Source organism: Haliotis rufescens, unplaced genomic scaffold (assembly GCF_023055435.1).
Source record: "Haliotis rufescens isolate VD_foot unplaced genomic scaffold, xgHalRufe1.0.p SCAF_6, whole genome shotgun sequence".
Taxonomy (NCBI): domain Eukaryota; kingdom Metazoa; phylum Mollusca; class Gastropoda; order Lepetellida; family Haliotidae; genus Haliotis; species Haliotis rufescens.
Genome location: NW_025964334.1, coordinates 8,559,216 through 8,580,194, shown reverse-complemented (window position 1 = coordinate 8,580,194; position 20,979 = coordinate 8,559,216). Strand labels below are relative to the sequence as shown.

The window sequence follows — 20,979 nt, the reverse complement described above, 5'->3', positions numbered from 1 at the left end:
CCTTGAAATTAAAATCACCTAACCGAGTATTAAAGGTAATTTAATGTTGTGGTGTTTGTACAGTTAAGTACGGAAGCCTTTTAGGGCCATTTTTTTAAAAAAAATTTCGATAATATCTTGAAATTTCAAGATTCTATCTTGATATTTCAAGATACTAAGTTGAAATTTCAAGATAGAGAAGTTGAAATTTCAAGATACTAAGTTGAAAATTCAAGATACTAAGTTGAAATTTCAAGATACTAAGTTGAAATTTTAAGATAGAGAAGTTGAAATTTCAAGATTCTATCTTGAAATTTCAAGATACTAAGTTGAAGTTTCAAGATACTATCTTGAAATTTCAAGAAACTATCTTGAAATTTCAAGAAACTATCTTGAAATTTCAAGATACTAAGTTGAAATTTCAAGATTATGCACTTCAAACGTATTTTTACATCTTAGGTTGTTTACTTATTTTCTTGAAATTTCAACTTAGTATCTTGAAATTTCAACTTAATATCTTGAAATTTCAACTTAGTATCTTGAAATTTCAACTTAATATCTTGAAATTTCAATATAGTATCTTGAAATTTCAACTTCTGTATCTTGAAATTTCAAGATAGTATCTTGAAATTTCAAGATAGTATCTTGAAATTTCAACTTAGTTTCTTGAAATTTCAACTTAGTATCTTGAAATTTCAACTTAGTTTCTTGAAATTTCAAGATAGTATCGGGGAAAAATAAAAAACCAAGTGGCCCTAAAAGGCTTCCGTAGTTAAGTAAAATACACGCCAAAGAATATCAGTCTCGAGTTCCTACCGAAGCAGGTACCATAGGGAGAGAACGGCAAAATAGTGATATCTCACTGAGCATTTTTTCCTGCTTTATGCTGATTGGCTAATTTAGGCCAAGTGTTCTATTGTTTCAATTTTTCTACGAAACGGACCATAACATCTTCATGTCATATCAACGCCTTGTCGCAAACAATTGACGTCTTCGTTGTTCCTGACGGGCGTGGAGGGTCACGTGGGACGTCGTTCCAGCAATAGATTGACTGGGCTGATTCCTTTACGTTTCCAAGCATATTGCTCTACATTTCCTCATAGACAAGACAATGGTCAATGTATCGTTACATCTACCAGTAAATCGGAATTACGGCGAAAGTCACAAATCATAATATATATATTCACTCAGGATAGATAATACGTTATTCCTCGTATCTTGTAGGTAAAGCCTCTCTAAAGCCTATAACCCCATAAAAGGGTACGTAGTATATCTTGTTGGCCATTAACATCGGGGTTAAAGGCATCTGACTGAGGTACCCCGAACTATACAACTACGTGAGTGAGTGAGTGAGTGAGTCAGTGAGTGAGTGAGTGAGTGAGTGAGTGAGTGAGTGAGTGAGGTTGTAGGCCACTTTTTTCATAAATGTTGAAATGATGTTGTGTTAACGCCGCACTCAGCAATATTTCACCTATATGAAGGCGAGTGGGTTACTTATCGAGCCTGGAAAAGACAATCCAGTGATTGAAATCATGAGAACCCATCTACGATGAATCAAACAAGTGAGCGAGCCTGACCACCCGATTCCGTTAGTCGCCTCTTATAAGGCAAGCATGGGTAGCTGAAGATCTATTCTCTACCTGAATCTACACGGGTCAAGCGGATAAATGTGAAAATGAAACGCTGCTTTAGCGGATAAGAGAGAAGGTGAATTTCTTTAACTCCGGTACTTCAGGTGTGCAACGTAATGTTAGCTTGATGTGGGAGGAAAAACCTTTGTGATGCAAGGCTTAGATAATTACCACTTTGGTGAACGGTGCCGATCATAACACACTTTGAAACATAATCAGGGTTATTCGGGATTCGAATCCACGATCACAAGTTTATGGCACGTCTAGGGACGCAACTCTGCAAAGCGAATTGAACCGGGATTCGAACCCACCATCATAAGTCCGCTGTCATAAGTTCCTGGTGCGCCTAAGGGACCCAACTCTGCACAGCGAATCGTTGCGCTCTAGCCGACCGGCCACCGTACCCTCTCCAGTGTAAAACACACGCCGTACAAAGATATACCCTTGACCCTCTGTCCCTTGTTATCCCAGTATCTATGTCCCTCGTTATAATCATACATGTTTTACGTAATGATAATATCCTATTGCTTGTTATTGTAATACATGTTATCCCGACAATGCTTGTCGTAAGAGGCGACTAACGGGATCGGGTGGTCAGGCTCGCTGACTTGGTTGATGCTTGTCATCGTATCCCAAATGCGTGGATCGATGCTCATGGTGTCAATCACTGGATTGTCTGGTCCAGACTCGATTATTTACAGACCGCCGTCATATAGCTGGAATATTGCTGAGTGCGGCGTTAAACAACATGAAACTGAAAAAACATGTTATCCTCTTAAATATTTTGTGTGATTATATCAGAATACGGATGTGCCTCGTTAACATAATGCATACACATTGGTCCTGTATATGGAGAGATGTAAGTCGGACTATTTGGAAACAGATTTCGCACGTGCTTAATGAGTCAGTTAGGTTCACATTGAACAGTGACTCAGTCATGTCAGATGAATCACGGCGTATCTGCTTGATGTTGGGAGAAAGCCAAGAGTAATAACTGCAGGTCAAACGAATCCCACGAGCAAAGAGGTGAGTTGAAGGTCGCGTCCAAGATTATTGCGTGTGTGTGGCTGCTTATACTAGTCCGGACTCATGCCGCAGTTTAACATCAATACCCCACTCAGACAAAAATGAATTGCCCACTGTAGTAGTGCTGTGTGGCGTCTGGCAACAAACGAACCTTATTAAGCAAATTGTGTGAGTGGCGGGAGCAGAACATGCTGACCCTTTTTGCGAACACCTGGTGTCATCACTGATTTTCAGTGATCCATTCGTATAATTTTCACCGCTATTTTGTCTTTTTTGACGCCCAATGGAATATATGTCGTCTGATAATCGAGACTGGTTATTCTCTGGCATTGATGCTTTCTATTTGCAATGATAATACAAGGATGTGTAATCGTATGAGATGTTCCTTGCATCCATTATCAATGCATGAGAAACAGAAGGGCGATGTAGCATTCCAATAATATACATCCATGCTTTTCGTATAAGGCGACTTAATAGAACGAGAGTCAGGCTTAGTGGCTTGGTTGATTGCATGTCATCGTACCCGGACGGCGTGGGACGTTGCTCATAATATCAACCACTGGTTTGTCTGGTCCTAAGTCGATTATTTACACCCTGCCATCGTAAACAAATAAGCAATGAAGTGTTAAAGATATTGTTTGCATTTCCTCAATAAATATGGACAAAGGTGAAACAAATATTAAGGTGTATAATGTTGAAAAAAAACCTTTTTACATTTTAATTTCAACAGGATCATCATCTGTTTTACCGGTTCAGACAGTCAAATATTACCCATAAGTATAGAATGACCGTGTGTTATAACTTTCTGATAAATGCATCTTAGCAATTCTCAATGTTGATTTGTCAGTTGAAGCCATGACGTCACAGTGCTTCTTTGTTGAGTAAAATACGATATGACGCCATCCATTGTTCATAATAAATTTATTACATGACGTCATCTGAGCAATAGGCTGCCTTCAGTTATGTTTCTCTCTTAGGTCGTCTAAGGCGCCGCGATTCGCTGTGCAGAGTGGGTTCGAATCCCGGTTCACCCCACTTATTTTTCTAGGTTTGTCAGCACCATACCCGTGCTCGTGGGTTTACCGAAGTGGTAAACGTCTGAGACCTGCACCACTTCGGGCTTTCCTCCCACATTAAGCTGACACGCCGTGATATAACTGGAATACTGTTAAAAGCGGCGTTAAACCCAACTCACTCACTCACTCTTTGATGTGAGACAGCAACTGCATCGCAGAAGGCCTCAGTGACGGGTCCATGTTCAAGCAGGCTGTAATAATCTCCCTGTACATGTCCAACGATTGCAAAGACACGGGACTCTGTCCAAATTCCAACTGTTTCGTTACAACATCAATAGGCGCGTGATGCTGCATGAGTTTCCCCCAGAGCCGACTCTCCGTGAACATCTCCGTCAGGGTCGCACCCATCCCCCAAACGTCTGCGGCCAGATCGCCATCCTGTTGAGAAACCAATCTTTCCGGGGGCAGGTACAACGCCATCTCCTCGTAACACCTACTCGAACCATTGGACACATATGGGCTGCACAGCTTTGCAGTTGCACCTTGGTTCAATAGCCAGACACTACCCGGATGTATGCAGCGATGCATGATGGGAGGCGACAGCGCGTGAAGGTAGACCAATGCTTGACAACACTGCTTAGCAACGATGTGTTTATGGGCGGTGTCAAGGCAGAGATATTGCCTAGTTTCAGCCCTGAACGTCACTGATTCTAGTGTTGCACCTTCATGATACTCAGAGAGAAGCATCAGTGTGTTGTTGGTTTCGACACACGCCATAAGAGACAGAATATTTGGATGGCGTATCCTGCTATTGACTTCGCGAATAGATTCCACGAAATCGTCTCCATCCTCATCTGTGAGACTGACACATTCCACGTGCACGTCCGTGGCCAACCAGCTACCCCGATACACGGTACCAAATGTACCACTGCAAACCTTTCCGGTGAAATCAACGTCTAAGTTATCTCTCTTAACTGATGGGATAATTCGGTATGGCGAATCGGCGACATCTTGACAACAGTTCGCATTGACATCAATAGACGCAAGCTCAAGCTTTTGTTTTTTAAAGGAGCAGTCAGCAAACTCGACAATTTGCAAAGGATGAGAAATGTCATAGCTGTTCCCAAATGTAATCCTGCAGTAGTAGACGCCAGGCAAATTCACGATGATACAGCAGAGGTTCAACCCTTCCTTATATAAAGCCCCGTCCCTGTGCCAGGAGTACATTGGGTTTGAAAGGCCATGACAACTAGCAACGACTCCAAGGACAATGTGATTTCTATCATACCCCCACAACTCTGAAGGCTGGTGTACAATTAACCCAGCGCAAGAAGATTCCATAGGGAATACAAATACAGTCTGTCCAGATCCGGCATCTAGGTCCATGTTCACAAAAACATTTCTATTTTTCTGTATCTTCTTCACAACGAATCCGTGGTCCGTAGGCTCAAAGTGGGCATCGTTGATATAAGGGGATCGAAATCGGGAAAAGTCTAAACAATCCTGCCATGTAAATTCCGAATCAACTGACACAAGGGTAGCGAAGGGTGAGCAGGGATCAAAGCTGTATCTGATCTCCAGGCCAGATTTGTCCTCCAGTATGAATCCGAGCTTGTCTGTGGGAAGCAGTCTGGATGTCTGGAAGTCATGTTGAATTGTCCTAGGCGTCAGACAGACAGAACTCTGTGACTGTTTGCATTCATTCGGTTGGTGATCCAGATCCGATTCGTAGGGATATCTCACTTGCTGCTCTGGAGAATGATAGGAAGATTTAGGTAGGCGTCTACGACGGGATAAAGTGTCCCGTCTAACCGCGTTAACAACTCGCGTGACTTTCTTTTTTGTGAGCAGATAGATATAGCACCTCGACGCATAAGTTCCTTGAGCTTTGAGGTATTGTCCTAAAGAACACTCGTTCCCGCCGTCGTCACTGAATCGAAGAAGTTCTTCGCCACAGAAGTTACCCAGTGCAAAGGACTCCACTTCGTCCACACTGACGACCTGTGAAGCGCCCTCTGGGAAGAAGAGAGTTATCGCCCTTTGAACTATATCCGCCGGGTATATGTTGAGGTTGTCCAGGATAAGCTCCCTTGTACCACCGCCATATTTGCGTCTGACTTGCCGGTACTTGTCTCCTACCTTGTGCATCCAGCCGATGTGTATCTTGATAGGACGCCGTTTGCCGATCAGCGACACCACATCCTGAAACATAAACAGAAAAATTTATATCTTCATTTTAAAAAATAAACGACGAGTGTTTATTGTACTATGTATTATTTCTGTCTGGGCTCCTGTCTACCTAAATTAGAAGACTGGTGGTGGCCGATGCCTTGTAGGCTGGGATTGGACGATACTGAACATGGCATTCACTGGTTCTCGGTAACGAATGGACCGCCTCCGTGGTCTTGTGGTAGAGCGTCCGCCCGGAGAGCGGAAGGTCCAGGGTTCGATCCCGTGCCGCGTCATACAAAAAGACGTTAAAAGATGGTACTTGTTGTTACCCTGTCTGGCGCTCGGCATTAAGGGGCTAAAACAAGGACTGGCCGGCTCGGAGTCAGTATACTGTGTCTGAGTGGGGTATTCATGTTAAACTGCGGCATGGTATCTCAGTGAGCTAGCACTATAAATCGGCATCAGTCCGGACTAGTACAAGCAGCCACACACACATACACGTGCATGCACGTCGCTATATAAGTGCAATAATCTTGGACGCGACGTTAAACCCAATTTCACCTCACCTCGGTAACGAATGGAAACAAATAGCGGGCTACATGTATTGGGCTCCAGACCCCCACTCAGTAAAGCATGAACCGGAAGGAAAATAAGAAAATACAGTGCTCTGTTTAAATAGGCCAATTTGTTTTGAAGTGACGTATGATAGACTAAAGTATAGATTAGATATTGTAGTTTGTTGCGAAAGATTTCGATTTACAACTTGTGCATGCTATTGGCACCAGCTTCCCATAATGAATTCCGTTTGATATTTCTGCTAGATACTTCTGGTGACCGTTGTTGACAGTGGTTACTGCGACATCTGGAGGATGGATCCAGGATGGCATTTTTCTGTTTAAGTGACAAGTAGCAGGTTAGGCAGCGCGCAACAGGAGAATTGCCTATGACCGATATTTACATTCGAAATAAAAGGCGCTACGCATGCGCACCTTTAACCGGATATGGTACTGATCTGTACCACGTGAAGAAAAAGTCGAACTACTTCATCTGAATTTTCCCTCGCTATAACACCATACCCGGGTAGAGGACGGGCGTTCCTCGATGTCTACCGCCCCGACGAAGCTGCTGAATTGAGGGAGTTGCTTGTTGTTTCGATCGTCACCTGCAATGAATAAAAAAACATCAAAATTATTTATGCAAAACGCCTAGTAGCTCCAAATATGAATAGAGTAACTCTAACCATATCAATGTATTATGAAAAACTGAAAATCAACACTAATTGTGATGGTAAGAAACCGTCTCATCTGTTAGCACAGGGAGATTTTTAGTAAATTTATTGTACCTAATAAAGTCGATATATTTAAATTAATATCATAGATACAAATATGAAATATTGGAGCTCGAAAGTTACATGTTGTCGTTGTACATTGTCATTGTCACAAGGTTGTGCTGGTCTCGTGTGATCGCCCCCGGCAGCAATCACGGTTCTGCATCTCCTCGGCACTGACTGGATAAGGTACGAATTCTGTCCTGCGGAATTCTGCGCCATTCTGCTTGTAACGCGTTGGCCAGTTGTGGGAGTGCTGCGGCGTGTTCTGACGTTGACGTACACGTCGATCGAGTTCATCCCAGAGGTGTTCGAAATTGATGTTGGTATGATGAAGGTAGTCTACCGTGACACGAGCTGTGTGCGGTGGAGCGTTGTCCTGTTGAAGCAGCTCCCTCTGGTGGTAAGTGATTGGGAGAAGGCTGATTCATGTTGCGATTTTCTGTCAAAATTCCCTGAACCACAACCAAGTCAGATCTCGTGGTTTAGGATATGGTCCCCAACACCATGACACTACCGCCACCGAACTTGTCGAATTCACGTACACAATGTCGGGCAAAAAGCTCATTTCGACGACGAGAAACACGTTGTCTTCCATCTCGCCGGTGAAGAGGAAATCGTGATTCATAGCTAAAACACACTCGTCTCCAGTTTCTCAAATTCCAAGGTTGTAAGGTATGGCACCAACGCAAGCGTCGCTGTCGGTGGATCTGTTGCAGAACAGGGACGATAACTGATCTTCTGGGTCCTTATTCCAGCCTCGTGAAGATTGTTCCTGACAGCCTGGTACGATATCCTCCTCAAATCAGGGATGCGTCCTGCAGTCTCCGTAGCTGTGGCATTGCGATGACGAAGGTGGAACAGTCGACTGTAGCATCGTTTGTCGAATATCAGGCCGCCAACATTTTTCAATAACATATATCCAATATATATACCGGATTTTTTTGTGTAGTCAGGTTCAATGAACTACATACAACCTGTGCGTTTATTTTCTTCTTCTTTTTGAAGAGTGTAGGTATAAAGGTTCATAGTGACCAAAACCTCTCCACAAGACTGTATGACTAGAGGGTTGACTTTTTTTAGAACAATTGCCTTGCCTTTGCATGTGTGTGTTACGGGTGCCACCTGGGGAGCAGGGTACGCTCAAAACTTCGCGAACACCTGGTGTCACCACAATTTGTTAGTGAGTCATAATCCCATGCTCGTGATATAGTCGGAATCGTACAATGGGCGAATGCTCTATCCACTACACCACGGAGGCGGTCACCGGGTAGACGCTCTATCCACTACACCACGGAGGCAATCACCGGGCAGACGTTCTGTCCACTACACCACGGAGGCGGTCACCATGTAGACGCTCTGTCCACTACACCACGGAGGCGGTCACCAGGTAGACACTCTATCCACTACACCACGGAGGCGGTCCCCAGGCAGACGCTCTATCCACTACACCACGGAGGCGGTCACCAGGCAGACGCTCTATCCACTACACCACGGAGGCGGTCACCGGGCAGACACTCTATCCACTACACCACGGAGGCGGTCACCAGGCAGACGCTCTGTCCACTACACCACGGAGGCGGTCACCAGGCAGACGTTCTATCCACTACACCACGGAGGCGGTCACCGGGCAGACGCTCTGTCCACTACACCACGGAGGCAATCACCGGGCAGACGTTCTGTCCACTACACCACGGAGGCAATCACCAGGTAGAAGCTTTGTCCACTACACCACGGAGGCGATCCCCGGGCAGGGGCTCTGTCCACTACACCACGGAGGCGGTCAGCGGGCAGACGCTCTGTCCACTAAACCACGGAGGCGGTCACCGGGCAGACGCTCTGTCCACTACACCACGGAGGCAATCACCGGGTAGACGCTCTGTCCACTACACCACGGAGGCGGTCCCCGGGCAGACGCTCTGTCCACTACACCACGGAGGCGGTCCCCGGGCAGACGCTCTGTCCACTACACCACGGAGGCGGTCACCGGGTAGACGCTCTGTCCACTACACCACGGAGGCGGTCACCGGGTAGACGCTCTGTCCACTACACCACGGAGGCGGTCACCGGGTAGACGCTCTGTCCACTAAACCACGGAGCCGGTCACCGGGCAGACGCTCTGTCCACTACACCACGGAGGCAATCACCAGGCAGACGCTCTATCCACTACACCACGGAGGCGGTCACCGGGTAGACGCTCTCTCCACTACACCACAGAGGCGGTCCCCAGGCAGACGCTCTGTCCACTACACCACGGAGTCGGTCACCGGGCAGACGTTCTGTCCACTACACCACGGGGGCAGTCACCGGGTAGACGCTCTGTCCACTACACCACGGAGGCGGTCACCGGGCAGACGTTCTGTCCACTACACCACGGGGGCAGTCACCGTGTAGACGCTCTGTCCACTACACCACGGAGGCGGTCACCGGGCAGACGTTCTGTCCACTACACCACGGGGGCAGTCACCGGGTAGACGCTCTGTCCACTACACCACGGAGGCGGTCACCGGGCAGACGTTCTGTCCACTACACCACGGGGGCAGTCACCGGGTAGACGCTCTGTCCACTACACCACGGAGGCGGTCACCGGGCAGACGTTCTGTCCACTACACCACGGGGGCGGTCACCGGGCAGACGCTCTGTCCACTACACCACGGAGGCGGTCACCAGGCAGACGCTCTGTCCACTACACCACGGAGGCGGTCACCGGGCAGACGCCCTATCCACTACACCACGGAGGCGGTCACCGGGCAGACGCTCTGTCCACTACACCACGGAGGCAGTCTCCGGGCGGACGCTCTGTCCTCTACAACACGGAGGCAGTCTCCGGGCAGACGCTCTGTCCTCTACAACACGGAGGCAGTCTCCGGGCGGACGCTCTGTCCTCTACACCACGGAGGCGGTCACCGGGTAGACGCTCTGTCAGCTACACCACGGAGGCAATCACCGGGTAGACGCTCTGTCCACTACACCACGGAGGCGGTCACCATGCAGACGCTCTATCCACTACACCACGAAGGCGGTAAAGAAGCAGAATAAGCACTAGAAAGGGTTGTCAAGCAACTATTGCACAAAACACATTTCCATAATCATAACAAACAGCTGTTAAAAGCAGAGTCCATTGTACAGTACTGACTTTATCATATTCATAAACATGTGTTTAGGAATCACTATCACATAGTGGTGATACCAGATGTTCGCGAAAAGGTGGGCGTATTCGGCCTGGGGTGTGGCCCCGTAACAAACACATGCAATTGTTCACCTTAATAAAATTCAACTCTCGTTGCCTTTTGTCATACAGTCTTGTGGAGAGTTTTGGTCACGTTGACCCTTCATGTCTAGATCTAATTATGTTTGTGTGTCTGTTATTTAACGCCGCATTCAGCAATATTCCAGCTATATGACGGCGGTCTGTCAATTACCGAGTCAGGACCAGACAATCCAGTCATTGACATCATGAGCATCGATCCACGCAAATGGGGTACGAAGACATGCATCAACCAAGTCAGCGACCCTGACCACCCGATCCCGTTAGTCACCTCTTATGACAAGCATAGTCGCCTTTTACGGCAAGCGTGAACTGCTAAAGATCTATTCTGGCCCGGATCTTAACGGGTAGATCTAATTTTGATCTATTCTCTCTCTCTCCCTCTCTCTCTCTCTCTCTCTCTCTCTCTCTCTCTCTCTCTCTCTCTCTCTCTCTCTCTCTCACTCTCTCTCTCTCTCTCTCTCTCTCTCTCTCTGTGTATAATGTATTATCCCACTACTAATTCTATGACATTGAAACAAAGAGTTTACAAATTAGTCTGACAACGATCAGCATTTAACTGTCTCAGTAATGAATGTCATGTCATTATTTTTGTTAATATATACAATATTTCATGAGATGTTAAAACTTGACATGGGCACATAATAAAATGTATACATAATGTAAACATCTTCTTACCTCAAGGTTCTATTGAATAGTTTGTGATTTTATTCTTTATCTTTATTTATTCTTATTATGTGTAGGCCAACGACCCATGGTACATAAAAAGGTCCACAGGATATAATGCAGATTTACAATAACTAAAGGCGTAACACAAATACATTGTAATATTTCTAATTGCAGTTTGGTCATAGTCACACATTAAAGTATTAAATTTATCTAGTGTAGTGAGTGAGTATGGTTTTACGCCGCTTTTAGCAATATTCCAGCAATATCACGGCGGGGGGACACCAGAAATGGGCTTCACAATTTGTACCCATGTCGGGAATCGAACCCGGGTCTTCTGCGTGACGAGCGAACGCTTTAACCACTAGGCTCCCCCGACCGCCCCTTATCTAGTGTCGGATGAACATAATCCTTTTCATGGATATATTGTTGCCATATATTAAGTTTTGGTAAAGAAATGTAATAACTTATTATTGTTAGACTGTAGTAATGGTAAAACTAACTGGGCATCAAAAGTAAAACACATCCTATTCTCTACTTGTTTTGGTTACATATGGGACCAACAATTTATAAGTAATATCTCCTGCTTTCTGTCTGAATTTATACTCCGTCTAAAATTATCTTATGAACTAAATTTGCATGCAGCTCTTTCATCAAGCTCAAAATCAACTCTTTACAGTTTATTCAAAACAAATTTCGGCTTAGAAACATATTTAAAAGAATTATTGCGCAATTTAGATGCTGTTCCACCTAGCTCCGAATTGAGACTGGGAGGTATAAAAAAGAGAGTTAAAATCTGAAAGGTTATGTCTGGCTTGCAATCAAAATCAAATTGAAGATGAATTTCATTTTATAATAATTTTTGATCGATACGTACATTTAAGACGAAAATATATACCCAAAAAGTTTTACTGTACCCCTCCATACATACGTTTAATATTTTAATGGCATCAAATAGTGTAATAATAATTCAAAATCTATCCGTATTCATGTACAAAGCAATGAAACTACGTCTTGTGTAAATTACCTAAAAATTTGTATTATAATGTTTCTCTCTCACTGTATACTCTGTAATGTATAATGGGCCTGTGGCCTACAATACATAATGAATAAAGACTATATATTCAGTTATTTTTTACAAATGACCAAAAAGTGATATTCATTTTCCTCACAACCAGTATTGCATATATTTTACAGATCCTCAACTTTCTTGGTGTTTTGTGATACCATCCTTCATAAATATGGCTCTGCACAGAATGATGTTTTAAATAGGGAATAATAGTTCATCTTAGAGCTATTATATAAATCAATTCTAAACGTGATACAAATTCATCAATAAACAAGTTTGGAAAATCGACAATCTGTTTTTCCCAAATATAGTCAAATCCAATATTATACAAGAGGCGCTTAATTTTAGACACCCAATTAGATTTGTCATTAGAAGCTTAAAGATGCAACATATTATAACTTTTCTTCGGGTCATGGGAATCAACCATATTTAAAATTTTACACCGTTCATTCAAATGATTTTATTCATGGGGGGGGATGTCAAGTAAAGTAATATATTATTATAGCATTACCCAGATTGTCAGAAGGGCTGTATTCCTGGTGGCGAACCCGGGTACTCTCCCGATGTCAGACAACATATTGGGAGGCACCAAACCTAAGGTACCGAGAACAATGGGGAGTCGGACAACTTGGTACTTGGGGTGCAAGCGTGACATTTCGAACGCGATCGCGTTATCTGCATATTTGCAATGTTTTTCATAAATCTTGTCAATCACATTAGTGTCAAAAGGGACAGAAAATTCAATGATATAAATGATTTCATTGGATTTGTCAAAAAGGATAAGATCAGGTTTGTTAGCTGTATACGGGACTATGCCAAAGAAGTTTGTATTCATCATTTTCCATGACGCCCTCTTCATATTCCGGGTCGTACAGTGGATGGGCCTCTGTGTCAAAACCACAAGCATGGCGAAGACGGTAATACGTCTGAGGCTGTATACGGAAAAATATATATCAATATGATAATAAGGAGCAGAAACTCTTTACTTACTTGACGAACAGATGTTAATTTCATCGTTGAAAACGTGCATGTGCACGTTCCCGTAACTTTCTGTTTTCACTGAAGACTGCATTTCATCGCGTCAAAGCTCTCACGACTCTTCAACGTCAATCAACACTCTGTCGAAATCCACTGTTTGAGGAGCGTTACATGCTAAATGAGAAATAGGTTCGAACAATAGATGTGCGAACATTTATTTCTCTCAGCAGATGAAAAGAACAAAATGCGAGATAAATCTAAAAGTGATAGAAATCGTATAGGTTTTGTCAGAAGTTTGGAATATGCAAATATGCCCAATCAGTTCGTCATTGGCCGCGTATTCTGTGTTACACTGTTATCGAGCCACGCGCCAGTTGGGTATAAATCTCATATCACTTTCCCCAATTTAACTGCTTATCAACAACTGCAACAAACAGTAAACAATTTGTTCAAACAGACCGTACGCACAGGTGACACGCCGGCTGAGCATGAATAGATCATACGTCGGCTCAGAACGTTTGAGGAGCTCATCCGTGGATTCTAGATTAACATTATGATAGCAAAACACGTGGGCCGGCGATACTTTTTATTGCGGTACTAAAGCACATTTTTTTATTCTGGATAGGGCATGTTGGGTTTCACTCTTTTATGAATCGACTATATTATTTCAGACTATAAATACATATACCAGTCTCTTTCTCTGAACGATCTAATCTTCGCGCCATGTGTGTTTCTGTATAGAGGAGTATTCGATTCTCTTTCGACTAAGGCCGTGAAACACCCCACCTACTTTAATATTACAGTTATAGAAATGTTTCTTCATATGACTACGGCGGCAGAGAGAATTCTATTCACCCGTAGATGACTCGGATTTCCTTGAAAAGGTTATTGTTGGCAATTATGTCTGTTTTTTCACGTTCGTTTTGTGAAACGTTTGAGCATACGCTCTAAAACTAGACCTCACAATGCCGTAATTGTTAATGGTCAATTTGACAACATATGGCACGAACTCAGGCGGAACAAGATCAACCTAATCAGACAGCATTCAAGTGCACAGTATTGTCTCGTCTGAATGAGATAATAATAGCATTTGGCATGCTTCGGATGAGACAAAACTTTTTACTTGTTACTATTATTATTATAACGGTGGTTATATATTTTTTTAATTAATTAGAATTTTTTATTATTTACAGATTAAAATAAAAAATGCAGCAAAGAGGGTTTGGGTGATCCTAGCACAGTCAGGCTGGTTGGGCTCATCATAAGCTCGGGGCCCTTTTTTAATTAATTAGAAATTAGTAGTAGTAGTATTAGTAGTATTAGTAGTAGTAGTAGTAGTAGTAGTAGTAGTAGTACAGTCAACAACACCAAAAGAATATGAAAAGACGGGTACAGCATAGTATTTGTGGCTTTAACAATATTGCGAGCATTCAGTTCTGAACTCCAGATTTTCTTAAGTCTACATTTGTACTCTGCCCGAAGTTTTTCCTTGATATGGGCATCCAGGAGTTTGTCCCAAATCTGCATCCCAAACTACGTATAGGCCTGACCTTCCACGACAGACAGCGAATTGGATTTCTCCCAGGAGATATTGATATTCTTGTCGTAGTATATACAAATGCCGCATATGTTATAAACTATAAACTGTCAAGGTGACAGCTCAAACTGCCCCCACTCTCTGCTCACCCTAGTCCCTACCCTACAAACGCATTGAATAAGAGTAAATTTAAGTGCAAGAGTAAAAATAAGTGTAAATTTAAGTGCAAGAGTAAAAATAAGTGTAAATTTAAGTGCAAAAGTAAAAATAAGTTTAAATATAAGTGCAAGAGTAAAAATAAGTGTAAATTTAAGTGCAAAGGTAAAAATAAGTGTAAATTTAAGTGCAAGAGTAAAAATAAGTGTAAATATAAGTGCAAGAGTAAAAATAAGTGTAAATATAAGTGCAAGAGTAAAACTAAGTGTAAATTTAAGTGCAAGTGTAAAAATAAGTGTAAATGTAAGTGCAAGAGTAAAAATAAGTGTAAATATAAGTGCAAGAGTAAAAATAAGTGTAAATATAAGTGCAAGAGTAAAAATAAGTGTAATAGTGAGAGTGAAAATACGACACCGACTATATAAGACTGAACATAACAATAAGAGTAGGAGTTAAAAGAGTGATAATATGGATCATAAGGTCGAGTGAGTGAGTATGGTTTTACGCCGCTTTTAATAATATTCCAGCAATATCACGGCGGAGGACACCAGAAATGGGCTTCACACATTGTACCCATGTCGGGAATCGAACCCGGGTCTTCTGCGTGACGAGCGAACGCTTTAACCACTAGGCTACCCGACCGCCCCTAGACCATCATAATAACAATACACGAATAAGTATCATTGTACATTTGCCTATTGTAAGTATACACGTCCCTTTTAAGTCATATCAACTGTTATTAAAACGTGTATGCATATCGTAAGAAAGGGATTATCGATAATGATATATATTAATGTAAGTATGTATTAGATTACCGTATATACTTTGGATTAAGTCAAACCTTAGTGTAGTGCGATATGGGTTATATTACCCTGGGATAACATTGTTTTGTTATTCGTGCGCTTGTTCGGTGTAGCACAAGACATGTATTAACAACGTGAACATGGTTTAAAGATATAAATGAGTATGAGGTGTATTTTATTTAATTATGTAACTATTTTGCAAGCCTGATGGTTAATATGTTCATTTTATTATTTATGTGAACTTGTTTTAGAAGATGTTGGTGTCTCATGGGTCAATGTTGGCCGACCGTTGTGCATTATATACTCGCATTTTATGTTTACTTCTTCGTCTTCTTCTTCTTCTGTTAAAATGAAGAAGAATAAAATACTAACACACGCCATTTTTGTTTCTGTATAGTGGGATATTCGATTCTCTTCCGTCTATGGGTGTGAAACACTCCACCTACTTTAATATTACAGTTATAGAAATGTTTCTTCATATGACTACGACGGAAAAGAGTATTCTATTCACCCGTAAATGAGTTGGGTTACCTTGAAAAGGTTCCTTTATGCAGTAGTAGCAGTAGTAAAATGTTTATTAAAGTGTCACACGCACAACATGTACAATATAAAATCGATGCGCGTAAGATAAAAGATGTATGGAGTGCGTCCAGTCAGACATGGGCTCATGAGACACTATACACAATATAAACAAAATATATATATAATATATATAATGTGAGAGGTGGGAAATTTGTAAATCATAACTTTGTCTTTAGTTCTGGTCGACTGATTCTACCCGAGACAGAAAACACTGACCGCCTTGAATGAACACCAGCGTACACAGCGAGAAACATGCCAAAAGGTCAACTGATCGATGAAATCTGGCCAACATGTGTTACTGTGTCGGTTTGAAAGGGATAATAAAATGCATTGATTTACTGAAGTGCTATTTTTTGCATAAATAAAAAGCTTTACAGATCAACCAATGTTATCTGGAAAAGGTAACCCAAAAATTGGGATGTTTTCATTTGAAGTTTTAAAGATCATGAATATTTACTAAATAAATCATTTACAAAATCTTGATGAAATGATTTGGCTGCATTTCACAAGTTTTGAGGTTCAATCGAGCATGCTCTTTCCGCTAACATTTCAAAGGGTATCATGCGGTTCTTGCCTGTTGTTAGATCTATGGTTACAGCATTCAAGGCCTTAGTAAAGCTTTCAAAAGGTTGCATACCGTATATGTCCGCAGATAAGCCGAATTTTGAGGACAAGAAAAAGGATTCTGTAGAAAGGGGGCGGCTTATCCACAGGACACACTTTCGTGATAGTATTTTTCAGATCGTGATCTGTCAGAAACATCGCCTGAATGACGGTCCGATAGATTACAACTTCCCGAGTGTTTGGACGTTGCCACGACTACAGCCATTATTGTTATAAATGATCAATAAAGTTATTATCAAACACCAATGATGTCATTTAAAAAAAATATGCATGTTACTATTTCCGATCATAAGTTTTCAATTGAATGTTCAAAGTTACCGTTCTTCATAAACTCCACAATCTATGCATGTAACAATATAATCCACAGATATCATATATAGTAGCAGTAGACATGTACATGATATTTCCATATTTGACGCATCAGTGACCAAAATAATGTCCGATGCAATTCCCTGTTTTCAATTGTACCATATGTTTCCGTGTTTGTTAAGATAAGATAAGATAAGATAAGATAAGATAAGATAAGATAAGATAAGATAAGATAAGATAAGATAAGATAAGATAAGATAAGATAAGATAAGATAAGATAAGATAAGATAAGATAAGATAATATTTTATTTGCGTGTCACGCAGTATAAAAATACATACATTCAAAGTACAAGACAAAATATATAATATACCACCCGGCCGGTTGGCCTATGAGACACGAGAGATCAAAACATAGCTCAGTTTTATATGAAGAGATTATGCTAGTATCGTTTAGTGAGATACTTGTGGATCAGAAGTGCACTACTTACAATGCAAGTTGAAATTTTCTTCTTTTATACAAAGCAGTAGCAACTGCGGCTAGGGGAATAGCTAGACTATCATTCTGCATAACATATATAAATTGGTCTTCTGGGGTTAAACTTCTTAGACAAGTATGTATTGGAGAAAACAAATGAGAATAGTCATATCGTAGATCAGAGTAGAATTCACATTCTGTGAGGAAATGTACTTCGTGTTCGACACACTGGCGGTCACATAACCTACATAAACACGGAGGTGTAGTGGTGTCTTTGAGATATCTGCGTGTGTTTGTGGCGGGTGCCACCGGCAGAGCATAATACGCTTACCTTTTCGCGATCACCTGGTATCATCACTATTTGATAGTGATTCATAATCACATGGTTATGATATAGTTTTAGCAGAGATTTCGTCAGATTATGGAAAATGTGCGGTCGCTTTAATATATTTATGTATATTTTAGGAGTGACTTTTGGTCTGACACGTAAACTACATAATCAATCACTTTGTAATATTATCAGTTTTCAGTGAACGAATAATTAGTTTCGTGTGATGGTACACAACATAACATGTAAATAAAGGAAACAAAACCCTTTCCATAATCATAAGAGATTTCATAAGAGTCCACTGTACGAGTCCGCCTATATCATCCGACGTCCTCTTCTGACTATATTGATTAAGACAAGGTGAACTTCTCTCGCCGCCTCTGTTATATGAATGGCATGGGACCGATCAACAAGGTGTTCTTAACGCTACGACTAACGTAAGTCTTTGTTAAAGTATTGGGAGTTATTTATTACAGGTATTTTATTAACGTCTCACTGATTGTACACCAATAAAATATACAAAATACCTTAATAATAAAGACACATGTCCCATTCATTGTGAAATTACGAGAGACTAAATACAAATATGTATATGAATACCAAATCAGAATATAAAAACATGCATTGCATGGTCAATATGAAATACAGATATAAAATGTCTTAGCGACAATACAATAAATCTCGATGACGAAAAAGCATAAAAAAATAATTTCGACAACATTAATAATTCATTGGTGGACTTTAAACAACAGAACTTTTATATATTGGTGGGCATTAAACAACAGAACTTTTATATATCAGTGAGATCCCCATAATCAACATTATAGTAACAGGCAAGGTATTATAAATGAAAACCTAAATCATAACACGCCGGGTTTTCAGTAAAACTAAGATTTGATCCTCAAAGAACATGTGCGTTCTTCAAGTGATAAATGTTCATATCGCTCGGTTTCTCTCTTAATAAGGCAACCCAATATCTGAACGTAGTTCTGTGATTCTTTGGCATGACCATATTTACATAGGTGTCCATTCCACATATAGCTTTAAAGAAACGATAAGTATTAAGCTTCTTATTATCTTTAGATGGAGGTGAAGCGCTAAGATCGTCTTTTGAGACGAGAACCTGGCTACATTTAATGGCCAGAAGAACACATTAGGATAACAGGAACCGTTAGCTCTTCTAATTCTTCGCCGACGATGAAGCGATCCGGGCAGCCATCACCACGCGATTATTATCTAGAAACTAAGAGCGAAAGCCGACCCAGGATATGTTCTTTGTCTTTGTGTGTGTGTGTGTGTGTGTGTGTGTGTGTGTGTGTGTGTGTGTGTGTGTGTGTGTGTGTGTGTGTGTGTGTGTGTGTGTGTGTGTGTGTGTGTGTGTGTGTGTGTTTAGCAGAGATTTCTTGTGACTATGGAAAAGCTATTGTCGTTTTTATATACATGGTTTAAGTTTCGCATTAACCAATACGTTTGGTGGTTCAAGGCGCGTGAGATTCAAATAAAACATTCTTCTTCTTTGAACCGCTAGTAGTGACAGGTGAAAGTGCCACGACCATATCAACGTTTCAGATTCATTATTGAATTTCATGTTTTCAGCTTCTGTTTCAAATGTTTACATATTTGACGTTAGAATATGAACAGTGACATTTCTAAAGCTACATCCAAATCAATACACACAGAGACGTCTGGATGAAAATTTAATATAGCATATTTCAATTAAATGTTGCTATTTTATACAGGTGGATGAGATGGGTTTTCCATCCCGTCAAGATTATTGCACTTATAGCAACGTGCATGTGTGTGTGAAGGTGGGGGGGGGGGGGGGGGGGGGGGGGCTTATACTATTTAACACTTGCGCCGGTTTCATAGTGGTAGCCCACTGCGATATCATACCGCAGTTTAACATTGATTCCGGTATCCACCCTTTTGTTAGACAGCCAGTAGTTAGACAGCGTAAAATAACAACACTTCAAAGTGGATGCATGTACAGCTAAGTAACATCACATTTATTGTACTACAATATCTTCCTTGTTCTATAGGATGCTTACCAAAATAAGTTTATTGTTTGACTATTAGAGAAAGTAAATGAGTTGCTGACAAGGTGTAAATAGAATATTAAATAATATAAAAGGAGGAAGCTCAATGAACATGCCGCAAATACATATCATTGTAATAATAATTTTAACCACAAGCTACTGAGAGGAAAATCCTGAATATCTGAAAATAAAATATTTTCACGTGATCAGAATAACTTTAGTTTTATTACATACACAAACTACTAAAATCCGCATCAATTTCTGGCAAGCTCTTCTCTCACTATGGCAATCCAATTAGAACTGTCCCACTATAGCTGTGGGTGATATATTTTCGTATGAGGCGGTCCGGGGTCGAACCACCGACTTTCCGCTTACCGGGCAGAAGCTCTATCCACTAGACCACGGAGGCGGTTCTGTCTATACAAGGCACCATGTAAAAGTCGTATCAGATCGATGAAAATGAAAATTGTGTCCTCGTTAGTTTTAAATTTATACTTATCCCTTCAAAGTAGAAATTCGTGAACAAGAAATGACAACCAGGTTATCCTAAGGTGACGAAGATTTATTTCTCAAAACCAATGTCATTAGCAGCCGATATACCCAAATGTTTTCCTTTGTAAAACCCACATTACTTCTAATCACAATTTACATTGTTAAACATTAACCTGTTAAGTATTTGAATATAATGACAATTAGATAGTTTTCTCAACTAAGTGCGGCTGTTGACAAGTACGGCTGTGGTATGGACCATGTATGGATAACCCCGCGCGTAAGAAGGGATTGTTTAGTGTCTGTTAATGACGTAACAGTCAATTAGTACCCTGGGCCAGGTTTATTCACATGGACATTTTGTTGTTTTAATCAATCAGTCTGATGGTGTGCCCGAAAAAACACCCAAAGGCGCAAGAAAAAACGGATAGATCTGTGCAAATGGTGTGTACATTGAACGACACAAGCACTCTCACTCGTTGGTCGATTGTTTGTTTTTCTTGTGAAA

At 41.4% G+C, this 20,979-nt stretch overlaps 1 protein-coding gene across 2 annotated transcripts; it reads right to left on the bottom strand.

Annotated features, from left to right (window-relative positions):
* Positions 1-3,542: 3,542 nt before the first annotated feature.
* LOC124143946 lies at positions 3,543-13,323 on the bottom strand. Of its 2 annotated transcripts, none has more exons than XM_046513107.2 (3): positions 13,145-13,323; positions 6,901-6,986; positions 3,543-5,854 (listed from the first exon to the last, which is right to left on the bottom strand). In XM_046513107.2, exons 1-3 carry the CDS (start codon positions 13,224-13,226, stop codon positions 3,836-3,838), a joined length of 2,187 nt encoding a protein of 728 aa, XP_046369063.1. In that variant the 5' UTR covers positions 13,227-13,323; the 3' UTR covers positions 3,543-3,835. The 2 variants fall into 2 exon arrangements, with proteins under 2 accessions (XP_046369063.1, XP_046369064.1); XM_046513108.2 differs by having other exon boundaries at positions 6,814-6,986; positions 13,145-13,207.
* Between the last annotated feature and the right edge of the window lie 7,656 nt (positions 13,324-20,979).

What these genes read in the sequence shown, in the direction of transcription:
- LOC124143946 (XM_046513107.2), bottom strand. Translation starts at nt 13,226, where the DNA reads ATGCAGTCTTCAGTGAAAACAGAAAGTTACGGGAACGTGCACATGCAC. An exon ending in AATTAACATCTGTTCGTCAA is followed by an intron (nt 6,987 to 13,144) that starts GTAAGTAAAGAG and finishes TATTCATTGCAG; the next exon opens with GTGACGATCGAAACAACAAG. An exon ending in AACGCCCGTCCTCTACCCGG is followed by an intron (nt 5,855 to 6,900) that starts GTATGGTGTTAT and finishes TTTATGTTTCAG; the next exon opens with GATGTGGTGTCGCTGATCGG.